Source organism: Mchenga conophoros, linkage group LG3 (genome assembly GCF_057382185.1).
Source record: "Mchenga conophoros isolate Kocher_MC1m ecotype Shallow Benthic linkage group LG3, M_conophoros_male_GT1.1, whole genome shotgun sequence".
NCBI lineage: Eukaryota > Metazoa > Chordata > Actinopteri > Cichliformes > Cichlidae > Mchenga > Mchenga conophoros.
Window position 1 is genome coordinate 56,735,122 of NC_140528.1, and position 14,456 is coordinate 56,749,577.

The window sequence follows — 14,456 nt, forward strand, 5'->3', positions numbered from 1 at the left end:
TCGTGATAATTTTGTGAGGCCACATCGAAAAGGCTCGGATGAGCTTTCCAAAGTTCTACAAGTTGTGCCTCCATCGCTTGTGTCCAGATCACACGCTGCACAGCCGTGCTGCGCCGTCTTTTTCGCTGACATTTGTGTTTGCGCGTGCGCAGTGTGAGAAACTGCGGTGACACCCTCACGACGGTCGCTGTTTGAAATCCTCACGACCAAGCGATTGATGATCGGGAGCTCGTCGTGAGGTGTTAATCGCTTCTTGTTACCCCACGTATACTACACGATGCACGACGCACGATGAAGGCCAAAATCGGGCCGATCGGTCAAAACGGTCTCAAATCTCTATTTTCTGCATTATTTGCTTGCTTGTTATGCACCAGTCTACTGTTGTTTACAGTGCTTTCAGCCACTGTTTTTTTTTAATTACCGGCAAAAAGAAACTCTATTTTCAACTGTGCAATACGGAAAACATTTAAACTGTGTGTGTGTGATACGAATTACCCACTCCCAATGGAAAATGAACCATTAAGGATGACTATTCAGTGTACAAAGTCCACTAGTCCTGCTAACCGTGAGAAAACTGTAATTATGAGACTTTTTTTTTACATTTTTAAAAACACAGCTTAAAATAAGGAAGTGTTTTAAAAAGAGGAAAGTTTCCATAAGGAGGTGATATTTATCATAGTCTTTGATTTAGGTCCAATAGTCTGTTGTCGTATTTTATATTTATTCTCTTGTAGTTTTTAAAATATTTTTATTTTAAAAATTATATTACAAAAAAAGATTTAAGGATATTTGCAAAGTTTTGTATAGTTTAGTCCATGTGAGTCTTGTGAATTTACTTAATTCTTTTTAACATCCCATCAGGTGATTGGCGGGCCAATAGGGAATCAGGTGGGGCCTAAAGGTGAACCTGGCTTACCTGGAACACCTGGACTCAAAGGAGACAGAGGAGTACAAGGTGAGCTGAAAACACACAGGCACATAACAAGCATACTTATTATTTGCATTACTTTTAAAGCTAGTTTATACCGGGTACCAAATTTAAGTTCAAAAACAGACATTATAGATGAGATGGTGCAACCTAAATGCACTGGTGTAGGTCTAGAATAACAGATTAAAAATACAATAATACATTTAGGGGAAAGGTTGGGATAAATTGAATAATTTAGGGTTACTGAAAAGGAAATAAAGGGATACAATTATTAATTATGTAAATTAGTTAATGGCCCTTCTTTGCTTTTGGCTGAATAAGACCATTTTTTGAGATTTACTTTTTGATTATCTTTCGCAAAAAAACAAACCAAATAACACTGAAACGTCAACCTCCTTTCTCCAGGTTTGACAGGCCCTCCAGGAGAACCGGGATTCACAGGAACCGGTAGTGGGGGTTTTCCTGGACCTCAAGGTTTCCCAGGAGAGCGAGGTCAGAAGGGAGAGATTGGCCCTCCAGGAAACTTTCTGCCAGGCCCCCCAGGTCGTGCAGGGTCTCCTGGATCCCCTGGTCCGCCAGGGCCCCGTGGACTTCCAGGCACTTCCTCAGGTCAAGACTGCATACCAGGACTTCCTGGGGTTCCTGGTGCACAAGGAGGAAGAGGTTTCCCTGGAGAGATAGGACAGAAAGGTGGGGAAATGTCTAAGATAGAATCAAAATAAATAACTCCTGTCAGATTGCTGAAATATCACCCAATCTCCCAAAGAAGTGCATAAGACGGTCTCCCCCTGCAGCCTTTTGCAGAAAAAAGTGACATTAATGATCTGATCGTGTTTTTAGGTGAGAAAGGTGACACCTGTGTGAACTGCCTAGGAAGTGTCAATCCCATCCCTGGACCTCAAGGACCTCCAGGACCTCCTGGATTTCCTGGTAAGACCCCTCCCCCAAAGTTTTGTTTCCGTCAGGTGATATTAACAAACTTTCCTGAATCCACAGTAGCAGATTAAAATTGCTTGGTGGTCCTTCAGTAATGACATTAAATGTGACAATAAAGACACTGAAGTTTAGTAGACCTCAGGACAGATGTTTTTATGGTCCCTCTTGTTTTCTTCATCAGGACCTCCTGGCATCCAAGGTTTCAAGGGAGACAGAGGTTTTCCAGGAACACCTGGCTCTGTCGGCCCCAGCGTGAGTATTCTTACTTTTCCTTTCCAAAAGTGGTGATTATCATTGTGGAACTGATATAATTAATGTGTTGCTCACGATTTTTTTTCATCAGAAAAATAATAAACGCCATTATTTCTTTGATATTCTTTGATTTAATTTCTCTGTTTGACTTCCCTGGCTCTTGCTTCTTTCCCAAAAAATTGATTCTGTTCACCTGGACGTAGAGTTTTACGTTTTTCCGACTGCAAAGGCTACGTCTGGGTAAACTGAATCAATTTTGGGGGATTTCCTTACCTGGATGATTGAGCATCAAGACATCTTGCTTGTTTCCTTTCCAGGGTCCTCCTGGTGCTCAAGGTCCTCCCGGCCTAAATGGAGAGAAGGGAGATCCAGGTGATCCCATCAGAGTTAATGGTTTGAGTGGAGAGAAGGGTGACACTGGTTTCCCTGGACCACCTGGTCTGCCCGGTCTGGACGGGGCGCCTGGTCGTGACGGAGCCCCTGGGCCTCCAGGGCCTAAAGGAGCTCCTGTGAGTGACTTCCACTCAGTCTGTTCATTATTTATCTGAATTAACCCAAACCCCTCTAACCCCAACTAATGTATTTCCAACTGTGACAGGGCTCATTGTTGGTGAAAGGAGAACGAGGCCTCCCCGGTGAGCCAGGTTTCCCTGGTAATCCAGGAGACAGGGGCCCCCCAGGTCTTCCTGGCTTTGGAAATCCAGGACCTCGTGGAGAGAGAGGTATCCAGGGTGTCTCAGGAAGACCGGGACCTGTTGGTGCACCAGGTAAAAAAATCATTTTACGTTTATCCTTATATATATAGATAGATATTCAGTGAGAGCTATTGTGATGAAATACAAGTTAGTCATACATAATAAAATAAACAAAATTACCTGATGTGTTGTGCTGTAGCATATCCGGGGAGCGATTATTATAGGCCCCTGTGGGTCTCCCTGCTCAAGAATTTCAACCCATTACAGCACAGTGTGTTACAGGCAGTGATGGGAATAACGGTGTTACAAGTAACGGCGTTACTAACAGCGCTACTTTTTTCAGCAACGAGTAATCTAACTAATTACTATTCGTATCGTTACAACGCCGTTACGGTTACTAACAAGAAAATGCGGTCCGTTACTATGTTTCAACAAACAAACGGTTGAAACTGTGTTCAGCTTACCGCATCTTATATCAGTTGCATGGAAGTAGCTGTAAGTAATCTGGACGCTACAGCTTTAAGCAGCTGCGCAATGAGGCGGCTGCTGTCTCCAGGTAGAAACAGGAGTGATACACCTGCTGCTGTCAGACCTGCAGGTATCAGGCTGTGATGTTCTCCTTTATAGTGGACAGAAATTATTTTTTTGGAGTGGCACAAATAATTTGTGTGGCATCTTATTGAATGCAGAACAGCTGATTGTTCTGTAAATAGTTTGAAATGGTTTTTTTAAATCAAGGTAAAAGGTAAATGGATGCAAATAACTTTGTTGTTTGCAAAACTTGTGCATAGGATTTTAAAACTGACAATTTATATTTGCATTTAAAAGTTATTAAATATGATTCATTAAACATGTTTGTGGTTGTTACAGTAAAAAATAACTTTTTCTACACTGATTTTATGTTTTTTGTCTGATTTTAGATCAATTGTGTTAATACAGTATGTCAAAATGAAAACATAACTGTAAATTCAGACACGTGAGGTTGTGCTGAAAAGGATGATACCAAACAAGGCAAAGTAAATTGATTGATTGTTAATTCATTTCAACCATGTAAACAATATACAGGTACATTTAGAAAAGAAAATAAGAGAGAAAAAATACTATACAAAAGTCAGTACATTTCAATATTGCTACCATTCTGATTCATTTACACGTTGAAAGGGAGTGGGAAGAAGTAAACACTTATTTAATCCCACCCCTTTGCCATAAGTTATCATATAGTAGTTTTTACCTTTAAAATAGTTTTTAAAGGTAAAATGTGGGGAAAATCAAAAGTAGTTAAAATGGCCAGTTATACCCTGGACCCCAGAGGGTTAAACGTAACGCAATAGTTACTTTTCAAGTAATTAATTACTTTTAGAATATTGTAACTCAGTTACTAACTCAGTTACTTTTTTGAAGAAGTAACTAGTAACTATAATTAACTATAAGTAACTTGCCCAACACTGGTTACCAGTGGTGTTTGGTGACTGTGGCCCCAACTGCCTTCAGATCATTAACAAGCTCCTCCTGTCCTGTAATCAATCACCGTTCTTATAATCATCCTTACCCCTTGTATTGAGCTCCAGGCTGAGGTTGATTTCCTCCATTTCCTAATAATCACCAACAATTAATATAACACTTTAGCCCATTCGTCCTTTAATGGTCGTTTCGTTTTGCTCATGGTGATGGAAAGGTCAGAATGGAAAATTTAGATTCTGTGGACAGGTGTGCTTTATACACAAAACTCAGATCAGCTGTATCTTATTTATTGACTGTAATCCGTGTGCACATGGGCACACACCCAACCATAGGAGCCAGAATTCTGTTTGACTTCTAGGAGGATCAAATACTTATCTCCCCCACTGTACCTTACCAAATTAGACCAGTGCTGTGTCTCACAATACAGCAAAGTAAATTATATGTTGATCTAATTTATATTTTCACATTATTTATCTCTGAGGTTCTAGCTATAAAATTTTAAAGCTTAGTATATCGTCAAGCTATAGCCTGAGTTGGAATGTACTGTTCATTGCATCAAAAAGTTTTCTTTCCACAACTTGCCTAAAATCTCCTGCAGAGGTCTTGATACTGAACTTTGAAAATGATTTTACTTAAGTTACCTTAAAGAAAACATAGCAAAATAGAATGGACATAGATTTTTCCCGCAGGCTATTTGACATCCATTTCTTGTCCAATTTTCCTGCTGTCTGCTCACTGAAAGCGTCCAACCTTTTATCTGTGCATTTTGTCATCATGAAGGAACTAAGGGTGAACCTGGTCAGACAATGACAGAGAAAGGGGCCAAAGGAGAAAGAGGTCGGGATGGCGAGCCTGGGCAGCCTGGTTCACCAGGTACACGAGTCACTATTTTGTTGTAAAATAATATACTTTCCATTCACAGTATCTAAAGTAACATACATGCTGCCTGATTGCCTAATTTGGTCATTTCCCTTTGTTAGGTATACCAGGTCAGCCTGGACAGCCTGGTTTTCCCGGTTTATCGGGAGCGAAGGGTGAACCCGGAATCCCAGGCATTGGACTGCCAGGACCTCCAGGACCAAAAGGCAAAGATAGCGATAAACTGTTCTCTATCTGTCTTCCTTTGCTCTTTCTACCTCTGCTGTTTTGTCTTCCTTTGTCCACTTCTATTTACATTCTCTTCTCTTTAACAACTTCTTCTGAGTACTTCCCTACATACTCTCTGCTTTTTGTGTCATTGTTACCTTCTTCATCTCACACTCACTTCTTTCCTCCTCCAGGATTCCCGGGTGTTGGCGGGCAACCAGGAGCCCCTGGAGGACCAGGAAGACCAGGGATAGATGGACGTCCCGGTGAGCTGGGATTTCCTGGACCAAAGGTGTGTGTGTATATATATGTTTTAATATATTTGGATAGTTGTGTATACCAATTTTACTAACATTATTATCTGTAGAAGGCTAAAATAACAAGGATAAAATAATCCTTACAATTTGAAAATGACAGATTTTTTATATTAAGCAATTTTCTCTAAGCAACACATTTTGTTATGCATTAATAGCTTTCATTAAATGCCTCTTGTTCTGTCCTAAACTGTACTGTTCGCCCCTCCCTGTGTGCCTGACGCTCTTTTTGGTTATATGTGTGACAGGGTGAACCTGGTCTTGGACTTCCTGGTCCTCCTGGTTTAACGGGTGCACCGGGCCCTAAAGGTTCCACTGGGCCTAAGGGAGATCCTGGTTTCCCTGGTAACCCCGGTTTGTCAGGACGGCTTGGAGCTGATGGAGCTCCAGGATTCAAAGGTACTCTTTAGATTGTGTGATTGTTTTAGAACAAAATGACACCAGGCCAGAACTTTGAGCTGATACTTTATCCTCTGTCTGTGCAGGTGAGCCTGGTACACCTGGTACACCTGGATCTCGTGGCCCCCCTGGACCCCCCTCTTTTGGTGGAACGGGCCCACCAGGTCTCCCAGGACCTCCGGGCCCAATGGGACCACCAGGTAAGTCACATAAGGTTTGACTGAAAAGAGAAAACTCAGCATTACAAAATATCCATTCTACCGTCAGCAGTTTAAGATGTTAGACATAATCTGATCTCTAGGCTCTGTCTCTGGGCTCTCCTGCTAGTAGGATATGCAAGAGACACCTCATCCAGGTGAATTTTAGTAGTTATCCCAGGCAGATAACAAGAGCAGGAACATTGCTCAACCCTATTTCTATAATTTGACTACTTCACTTTCAGGCTCAGCTCTGACAACCGGACGTCACATTGGTCTATCTGTCAGTCTTTAGCTTAGAGTTTCCTCCACTCTCGAACGTAACCCAGAATTCTTGAACCCCTTTACTTGGAGCAGTAACTCACTGCCAGCCAGAAGTAGCGAATCTACTGTACAGCTGAGGTTCTACATGGCCTCAGACTTGAAAGAAATAATTCTCATCCTAGCCACTATTACAAATCACTCTGGTGCAAGATGGAGTTCACTGATCGGTGGTGTTTCTGAAGCCATAGAATCAGAAACACTCTGCTCCTTGGCTGTGCCCAGAGGATCCAACATTCTCCAGTCTGGAGAACGTTGGACTGTAAGTCTAACTTACAATATGACCCAAACCCTGATTATTAGAACAAAGGGACCGAATAGCTTGTAACATTGGGCGCCAATACTTTATTCTTCCAAAATGCTTCCCACAGGTTAGGGGTGTGGTCATATACCCAAAAGCACACATAGAGCAAACTCTATGTATATAAACCCTGGAGCTGAACCACTCCTTCCTACTTTGCAAATCCAGAAGCACTGTTTCCAATATTGCAGAAGTGGGAACCAGGACAACCCCTCAAAATCTTGACCGCCCAGGGGAGTGGAGAGTAAAAATGTTCAAATTATTGTTAACCTGACAGTTCAAATGTTGTTCCTAAATGAAAAGAGGACAGTCATAATAATCATCTTTACAGGGCTGCCAGGATCAGATGGTCCAAAAGGAGACCCTGGCCCTCCAGGTCTAGACATCCCAGGCCCACCAGGAGACCCAGGAGCTCCAGGTTATCAAGGTCTTCCAGGTACTATTGGAACCCCAGGACCACCTGGAGGACCTGGTCGCGATGGTTTGCCTGGCTTGCCAGGTAAGCTGTCACTCTTCAATCATCGAAATATGGCTGTAAATGAATAACATTAGCTATATTGGTATCTTGAAAAGCAATAAAAAGCATTATATGTCACAAGTTGATAAAGCAAAGGACAAAAAGCTGTCATGATGACTCTATGCAGTCGATCATTTAGAGCATTTACTAACTACAAAAAGACTGGCTGAATGTCTGCATAACTTAGTATAAAGGCAGCTTGTAGGCTAGCTAATTGTTGTTAGCTCACAAAGTTATCAGAAAATCTAAATCAGACCAGCAATTAGAAACAGTTGACTAAATGATAATAGACATTTTTATGTTATTTGTATGTAATTAAATATTTACTTTGGTTTATTGATTATTCTAACTTTCTCTCCTCTGCAATGCCGGCCTGGCTGCAGGTCAGAAAGGAGACATGGGTCCCAATGGACCTCCAGGACCTTCTGGAGGACCGGGAGCCCCAGGAGGACCTGGTGCTCCTGGATTTAAAGGTACTGACACACTCCATACTTACCACAAAAATCATGCATGATAACACTTATTGTTTTAAATTGACATATGCAGAATGATATTTTTCCTACAGCAAAAAATCTATTAAAAACCTGGAATCTGGTTGCATAAGCTATAAAAAATAATATAAAGAATATGAAGTAATTTATCATTTTCAAGTAACTTGTGACCTCTGTTGTTGGTATAATTGGATTAAAAGTATGCAGCTACTCATGAAAGGGCCTGCCTGATGCATCTACACAGGTGAACCAGGATTTCCAGGTAGAGACGGTGCACCAGGTGGTCCTGGTGCTAAAGGAGAGAGGGGAGACATGGGCCTCCAGGGACCGCCAGGACCCAGTCTTCCATCGCAGCTCTTAAAGGGACAAAAAGGAGATCCTGGACCTTCAGGTAGAGATGAAAACATTTTCACTGCCCTCAAAGAGTAAAAAGTTTGAGTTAAATCTTACATATTGGTTTTCTACAGGTGGAACAGGTTTTCCGGGTCCAAAAGGTGCTACTGGTCTCCCTGGTGACCCTGGGTTTCCAGGAACAGACGGCAGTCCTGGCCGCCCTGGACCTCCAGGTATGAATTCACCCCTAATGCATACATACTAAGTACATACATAAATACAGACAGAAACAGATTTTTAACATGCTATTTCATTTTTTTTGCAGGTTCTAAGGGAGATTCTGGTCGCCCAGGAGGTCCAGGTATTCCTGGGTCTCCAGGACCTAAAGGCCAAATGGGAGACATGGGAATCCCAGGTGCTTTTTATCAAAACTTTGGTCCTTATTGCTGTAGATGTTAGTAATTAAAGGCCAGTGTTGTGTGTTGAAATATGCCTATACAAATTAATATCCTTCAGGTCTACACCTTGTTTATTAAATGTTGTAACTTGCTATAGAGCAACAGACTTAAACCGGCATTCGTTCTAACTGCCAGCCATCGGCCAAACAAGGTGACTTGTTTGGCCGATAAGTTAAATTTAATTGAAGTCTTAATAAAATGTGCTCGCTTATCACTTGATTTAATAACTCAGTAAATATTTCCAACTAAATTTATAATGAAAACTCTTTTTTGATATATCACGATGATCATTTTTATTTGACTTTTCAACTATCATTTCATGTAGAGCACACAAATGACAAATAATGAAACAGGTTATGTTTTTTTTAATATAGTGTTTACATAGTATCCTTGTATTATTAGTCCCACTTTCATACACTCTGGCTTTCAAAGCAAGATGGTGGTGCCCAAAGTTCTGAAAACCTGTATTGGTTGCCCACAAACCAATGATGCACTGGTGTGTTGGTTAGTGTTACTAAGGAAGAGAATACCTGATTCTGTATCTTAATGACATTCTTTTTTTAAAACATTTGTTAAACTTTATTTGCTACTTATCCCTTTAATGAACACACAGGACCACCAGGGCTGAAAGGTGTTTCAGGAGTGTCGGGTATACCAGGATCCCCAGGACAGCCAGGACCACCTGGTAACCAAGGACCCAAAGGTGAGCCAGGTTCTGCTGGCGTCGGACCACCTGGACTAACCGGACAAAAGGTGCATAATCCAACCACTCAGATTTCCTGGTAAAAAAGGCAAATATTATTATTATAAATAATATTTTGGTGCACATTAAAAGTTTTTGTTACATCCTTTGTAGGGTGATCCAGGCCTGCCAGGGTACCCAGGAAATCCAGGCCTAAAAGGAAACCCGGGATTACCAGGTCCCACAGGTGTGACGGGAAGACCAGGCGATAAAGGTGACCCCGGACTCCCAGGATTCCAAGGTAAGTCTGATCATAACAGATGTAGAAAAGAAGAATGAAAAGCTGAAATAAGTTGCTGATATTAAACTGCAACTGCATTGCATTAGCAAGAGTATAGAACTTGACTGCATGCTGAAGTGTCAAACCCTAACCCGTAAAATGTTCCAAAAGTATTTGGAAACATGTACTTCTAAAAGTACTTTTATTGCACCATGTTCATTCACTCATGAGCTGCTGTAGCATGAATCAAATGGCTGAATTGCCACCTCAGCATGCAGCCAAGTTCTATAAGAGTCTTGCTAATGACCTACTAATTGTATTCAGGTGTGTTGCAGCAGGAACACATGGAAGAGTTTCAGGACACCGGCCCTCGAGGACTGGAGTTTGAGAACCCGGCAGTATTTTATCTATTAAAGATACAATTATAAATTTTTTAAGGCAATAAGAAAAAAAAACAGCATTAAAATACAACACAATTAATGGTTCTGGCTGGTAAATCTGGAGAGGGTGACACGTTTTTGCCTTCACTGGACCAAAACAAATTTAAAAAAAGGAGTCGACTTTGAGAATTCAAGGAATTAGAGAAGGAGTCTGTCACATTACCATTTCAAGCATTTAGAAAAATTAAACCTTGGATGAGAGACGTTGGTCAGGCACATGTATTTTATATCAGAGTGAAAAAGGAATTTTATTGCGATAATTTATTACTAATATTACTTTTTATTTTACCAGGAATTCCCTTTGAGGTGGCAGTATCGTATGTCGATCATGATCAGTTTTTGTGTTAATGGGACTTCTTTTCATTGAAGCAAAGCAAGGGTCGATCTTCTCTTTCTACTCTCCTGTCAGGTCCTCCTGGTATCCCCGGTCCTAAGGGTCTTGACGGTGTGCCCGGTACCCCAGGTAGCTCAGGAGCTCCAGGTAGACCAGGAGAACCTGGTCCACAAGGACAGTCTGGTCCACCAGGAGAGAAAGGTCAGGCAGGTCGCGATGGGATTCCAGGACCAGCTGGAGTCAAAGGAGAAGCAGGTGAGTCACAGGGCATCTACAGGAACTGTAATTTTGCTGTACATTCTAAATTGCTTTCCGTTGTTTTACTCAAAAATAAATATTTTCATTACTTTTCCCTCCAGGAATTCCAGGTTACGGTGGTCCAGGTCCTGCTGGAAGTCCAGGACTGCCAGGTGAATTACCACCACCTGTAGTACATATATATTCATACCTGTGTATTCTTTATTGATTTTTTTGCTGGTTTTGCAGGTTAGTTACATTTTTTTCTCAACATTCTCTAATTTGTGTCTCTGTGTGCTAAGGTATCAAGGGAGACACAGGTCCTCCTGGTGTACCCGGCAACCCTGGTTTTCCCGGCCCTAAAGGAGACCCAGGCTCACCTGGTGGCCCTGGTGAACAAGGTGCCCCTGGCTTTCCTGGGCCTGCTGGGCTGTCTCTGCCAGGCCCTAAAGGTGCCACAGGACCCCCTGGATTACCTGGAAGAGCAGGTAAGGGACATGGACAGTATTTATCACCACATATAGTACTAGAATTTGCTGCCTGGTTTTCAGATGATTATTGTATTAATAATAACTATACTGTGTAATCAGTGACCACAGAGAGGATTCTTCCGTTCCTACCCATAAACCTAATGTTAACTTTGAAAAATCAGCCTCACTGCATTTGACTGCATCACAAGACTTGCAGGAAAATGGCTGTACAACCAATTGCCCCATAGGCATCATGCAGATTACTTGATTCTTTGGATATCTCTGTTGAATAATGCTTCCCTTCAGTGTAAAATGTTTGATTTAAAGGTAAGACGAAGAAATTACTATGAAATCAATCAACCATCCACAAGTCTTGTCACACCAATGGGCCACTTCCTGTAAATAAAAAGCTGTGGGACAAGTACGTTAAAAGAAGAATGTGTTTCGACTTCTTTATATGGGCTTAAATAGCCCAAACACTGATGGATTGCTGGTGAAATGCTACGATGTAGACAAACTAGACAACATGGTTTGGACATACCAGCCTGTGGTTCCCAGTTCAGAACCACTAACCCAATCCTGTAGGGAACCAGAAAACCAGACAGCAAATGGCAGAATCTCCACTTTAAACGTGAACGCTTCCATCTCCTTGATTTGCATGGGAGATTGTTGCACCAATCAAACCACCAGTATGAGAAGCAACACACCTGTCCGATTATTGTCAACACCACCCTCATGAGTAAATGTTAGTGTTCTCCTCCTTCACCTCATCACACACCAATCACTGTTTGCCTCTGGGGTTATGACTACGTCCCAAAAAGTGCATGTGTTTATGCCACATTGTTGTGTCTTCATCATCATCCAAAAATGTTTTTATTCACAAACCAATACGCCCTCATGTCTCCTCACCCCTTGTCCTCTTCTCTTGATCTGGTCATTAGCAAAGCTGTAATCCATTCATCTCTCCACAGCACTGAATCGTGTGTATTTGTGTGTGTTTGTCCTCTAATGTGACCATTGTGATCAGTGTGTGTCTTTGTATGTTTGTGAACCATTCTGAAAAAAAGAGAACTTCAAACAAGTATAGCAGACACAAACCAAAATCTCTGATCCAGTCAAGAATCTGTCATTAAAGATGTTTCGATGACGACAAAAATACTGCTGCTGCAGTAATTCATTTACCCTGTTAGCATAAAGAGCAAAAACTCTTTGATTCTGGATAAGAGCTGTCGTTGGTTTGTTTCTGACTTTGCTGCCATATTTTGGTTTTGTCTCACCAATCAGCCATCTGCATGGACACTGTTCATCCCGACAAAAGCACACATGCGTGTGTGTGTTTATACACACTGAGAACAAGTCTCATACAGTGCTGGACAGAGTGGACTCTCCTGACAAACCCTTTCAGAAAAACATCCCTGTTTTTAACTATTTCTTCTATTTTTTAAAGATACTTTTTGGTTTAAAAATTCTCAAATTCATGGAAGCATCTGTAATAACAGGCAACCGAAACAAATTTGTAGCATTGTGATCTTTCTTTATGTAAAAAAAAGATAAAAGTAGATGTGCAGGTTTTATTTATACTTATCAGCCGCTTTATTAGGTACACTAATTCAACTAATCAGCCGATGGCGGCAACTCAATGCGTTTAGCATGTAGGCATAGTTGAAAGTTTAAAGTATGCATCAGAATGTGGAAGAAATTTAATTTAAATGACTTTAAATGTGGCACGGTGGTTGGTGCCACACAAGTATTTAAGAAACTGATAAACTTCTGGGGTTTTCCCACACTGCCATCTCCAGGGTTTACAGTTTCTCCTGAAAAAGAAAAATATGGTCTACAGCAGATGGTCTACAGCAGTAGAAGACCATACTAGGTGACTTCTGTCACATAAGAACAGGAAAACCGAGGTTACAGTTCAGATAGATTCACCAATATTGGAAAACAGAAGATCAGAAAAACACTGCTTGGCTCTTGACTCTTGATTTCTGCTGCAGACTTCAGGTGGTAGGGTCAGATTTAAAAAGTACGCAACATGAAACCATGGATTCATCCTGATTTTATCAACAGTTCAGGCAGCTCTGAAGGCTCAAAGGGGTCCAACCCAGTACTAGCAAGGTGTAACTAATAAGCGGCAGTGAGTGTATATTTACTGGAAATCACCCATTATTTAAAAGCCACATCTTTTGAAAGCAATTGTCAGAACCAACTGCTATCCAGCCCTGCATCAGGCTACATGAAAAGGTTTTGGGGGTTGTCAGGGTGACACAATGTTATTACATGTTACTCCTGTTTCCTGTGGTTTGGTCCCACCTGCTTTGGTGTGGCGGGCCCTCTTCGCGTGACAACTCGTGCATCTGTGCGTCACAGGCCCTGCAGGTCAGATCAACAGCATCCAGACTTCTCCTGCATGTCTCCTACAGCAGCACTGACCGAGTTTAACGTCTCTCTGATCAGTTTAGGAACAAATTGATGATAAATCACTGCATCTCCTCTGTATTTCCTCCTAACAACTGTCTCTTTTCACTTTCCATGCACTCTGATGGTAGCATAATGCACTTTTTTTTACAAGTAAGCCACTATTAAAGATTTTCTTTTTCTTCAAGTGTGATCGTGATAATCGCAACACAAATCAGCATGTGGATGATCTGGGTCACATGTAGGTGCTGCAGCAAATTCAGAATGTATCAGCACCACAGAATTTAAATACAAAAACACATCATATAACTAACTCACCTTAGTCGTTTTCACATTGTGTATGATTATATTTAAGCATTATGTATTGAGTATATATTGTAGTTTAATGGGGTTTTGTTTTTTATCTTTGAAAGATAAGGCTGTTAGGCTATTAGCTATAGTTTTGTTATTGCCTGCAAAACCTGTTAAAAAGCCCAAAACCAATAACTGGTTGAAGACCTCACTGGTTAAAAAACAGGGCATATGGTAATCCTGCTGTCGCTTATCAAAGAGTTACTTAAACAAGGTTAACAGTGCCAGTTAACATTATCTTAGTTTGTTGTTGGTTCTCATGTTAATGATTGACTATAAAAATTATGTCAAATATGAATACATATCAGTGTCATTTGTAAAAGCTTAACAGCAACTTATTTAAAAGCAGACAACTAGCATTTACGCTAACATACCACATCATTGTGCATGAATTAAATCAAGCCGAATAGCCCCCATGGTTTATTCAGTAAAGGAGAAATACCTCTTTCTTTGTCAGGTATGACTGTGTTTCTGTACTGATGCCTACCTCTGTCTAAACCTGCTCTTCTTTGTTGCCCCATTCCTTTATCCCGGCTCCGGTTTGCCTGGCAATTCTGG

At 41.2% G+C, this 14,456-nt stretch overlaps 1 protein-coding gene across 1 annotated transcript in view; it reads left to right on the top strand.

Moving 5' to 3' along the window:
* The window catches only part of col4a5 (collagen, type IV, alpha 5 (Alport syndrome)), a 67,634-nt gene that overhangs the window by 44,121 nt on the left and 9,057 nt on the right, over window positions 1-14,456 (top strand). Inside the window, exons 19-39 of the mRNA XM_085263919.1 lie at window positions 862-955; window positions 1,334-1,618; window positions 1,769-1,858; window positions 2,046-2,116; window positions 2,434-2,625; window positions 2,715-2,883; window positions 5,053-5,145; window positions 5,253-5,357; window positions 5,553-5,650; window positions 5,921-6,071; window positions 6,158-6,271; window positions 7,222-7,389; window positions 7,791-7,880; window positions 8,143-8,289; window positions 8,366-8,464; window positions 8,557-8,646; window positions 9,303-9,442; window positions 9,546-9,672; window positions 10,501-10,680; window positions 10,785-10,835; window positions 10,965-11,150. Coding sequence (XP_085120045.1) covers window positions 862-955; window positions 1,334-1,618; window positions 1,769-1,858; window positions 2,046-2,116; window positions 2,434-2,625; window positions 2,715-2,883; window positions 5,053-5,145; window positions 5,253-5,357; window positions 5,553-5,650; window positions 5,921-6,071; window positions 6,158-6,271; window positions 7,222-7,389; window positions 7,791-7,880; window positions 8,143-8,289; window positions 8,366-8,464; window positions 8,557-8,646; window positions 9,303-9,442; window positions 9,546-9,672; window positions 10,501-10,680; window positions 10,785-10,835; window positions 10,965-11,150 — 2,740 coding nt within the window. The remainder of the gene's footprint in view (window positions 1-861; window positions 956-1,333; window positions 1,619-1,768; window positions 1,859-2,045; window positions 2,117-2,433; window positions 2,626-2,714; window positions 2,884-5,052; window positions 5,146-5,252; window positions 5,358-5,552; window positions 5,651-5,920; window positions 6,072-6,157; window positions 6,272-7,221; window positions 7,390-7,790; window positions 7,881-8,142; window positions 8,290-8,365; window positions 8,465-8,556; window positions 8,647-9,302; window positions 9,443-9,545; window positions 9,673-10,500; window positions 10,681-10,784; window positions 10,836-10,964; window positions 11,151-14,456) is intronic.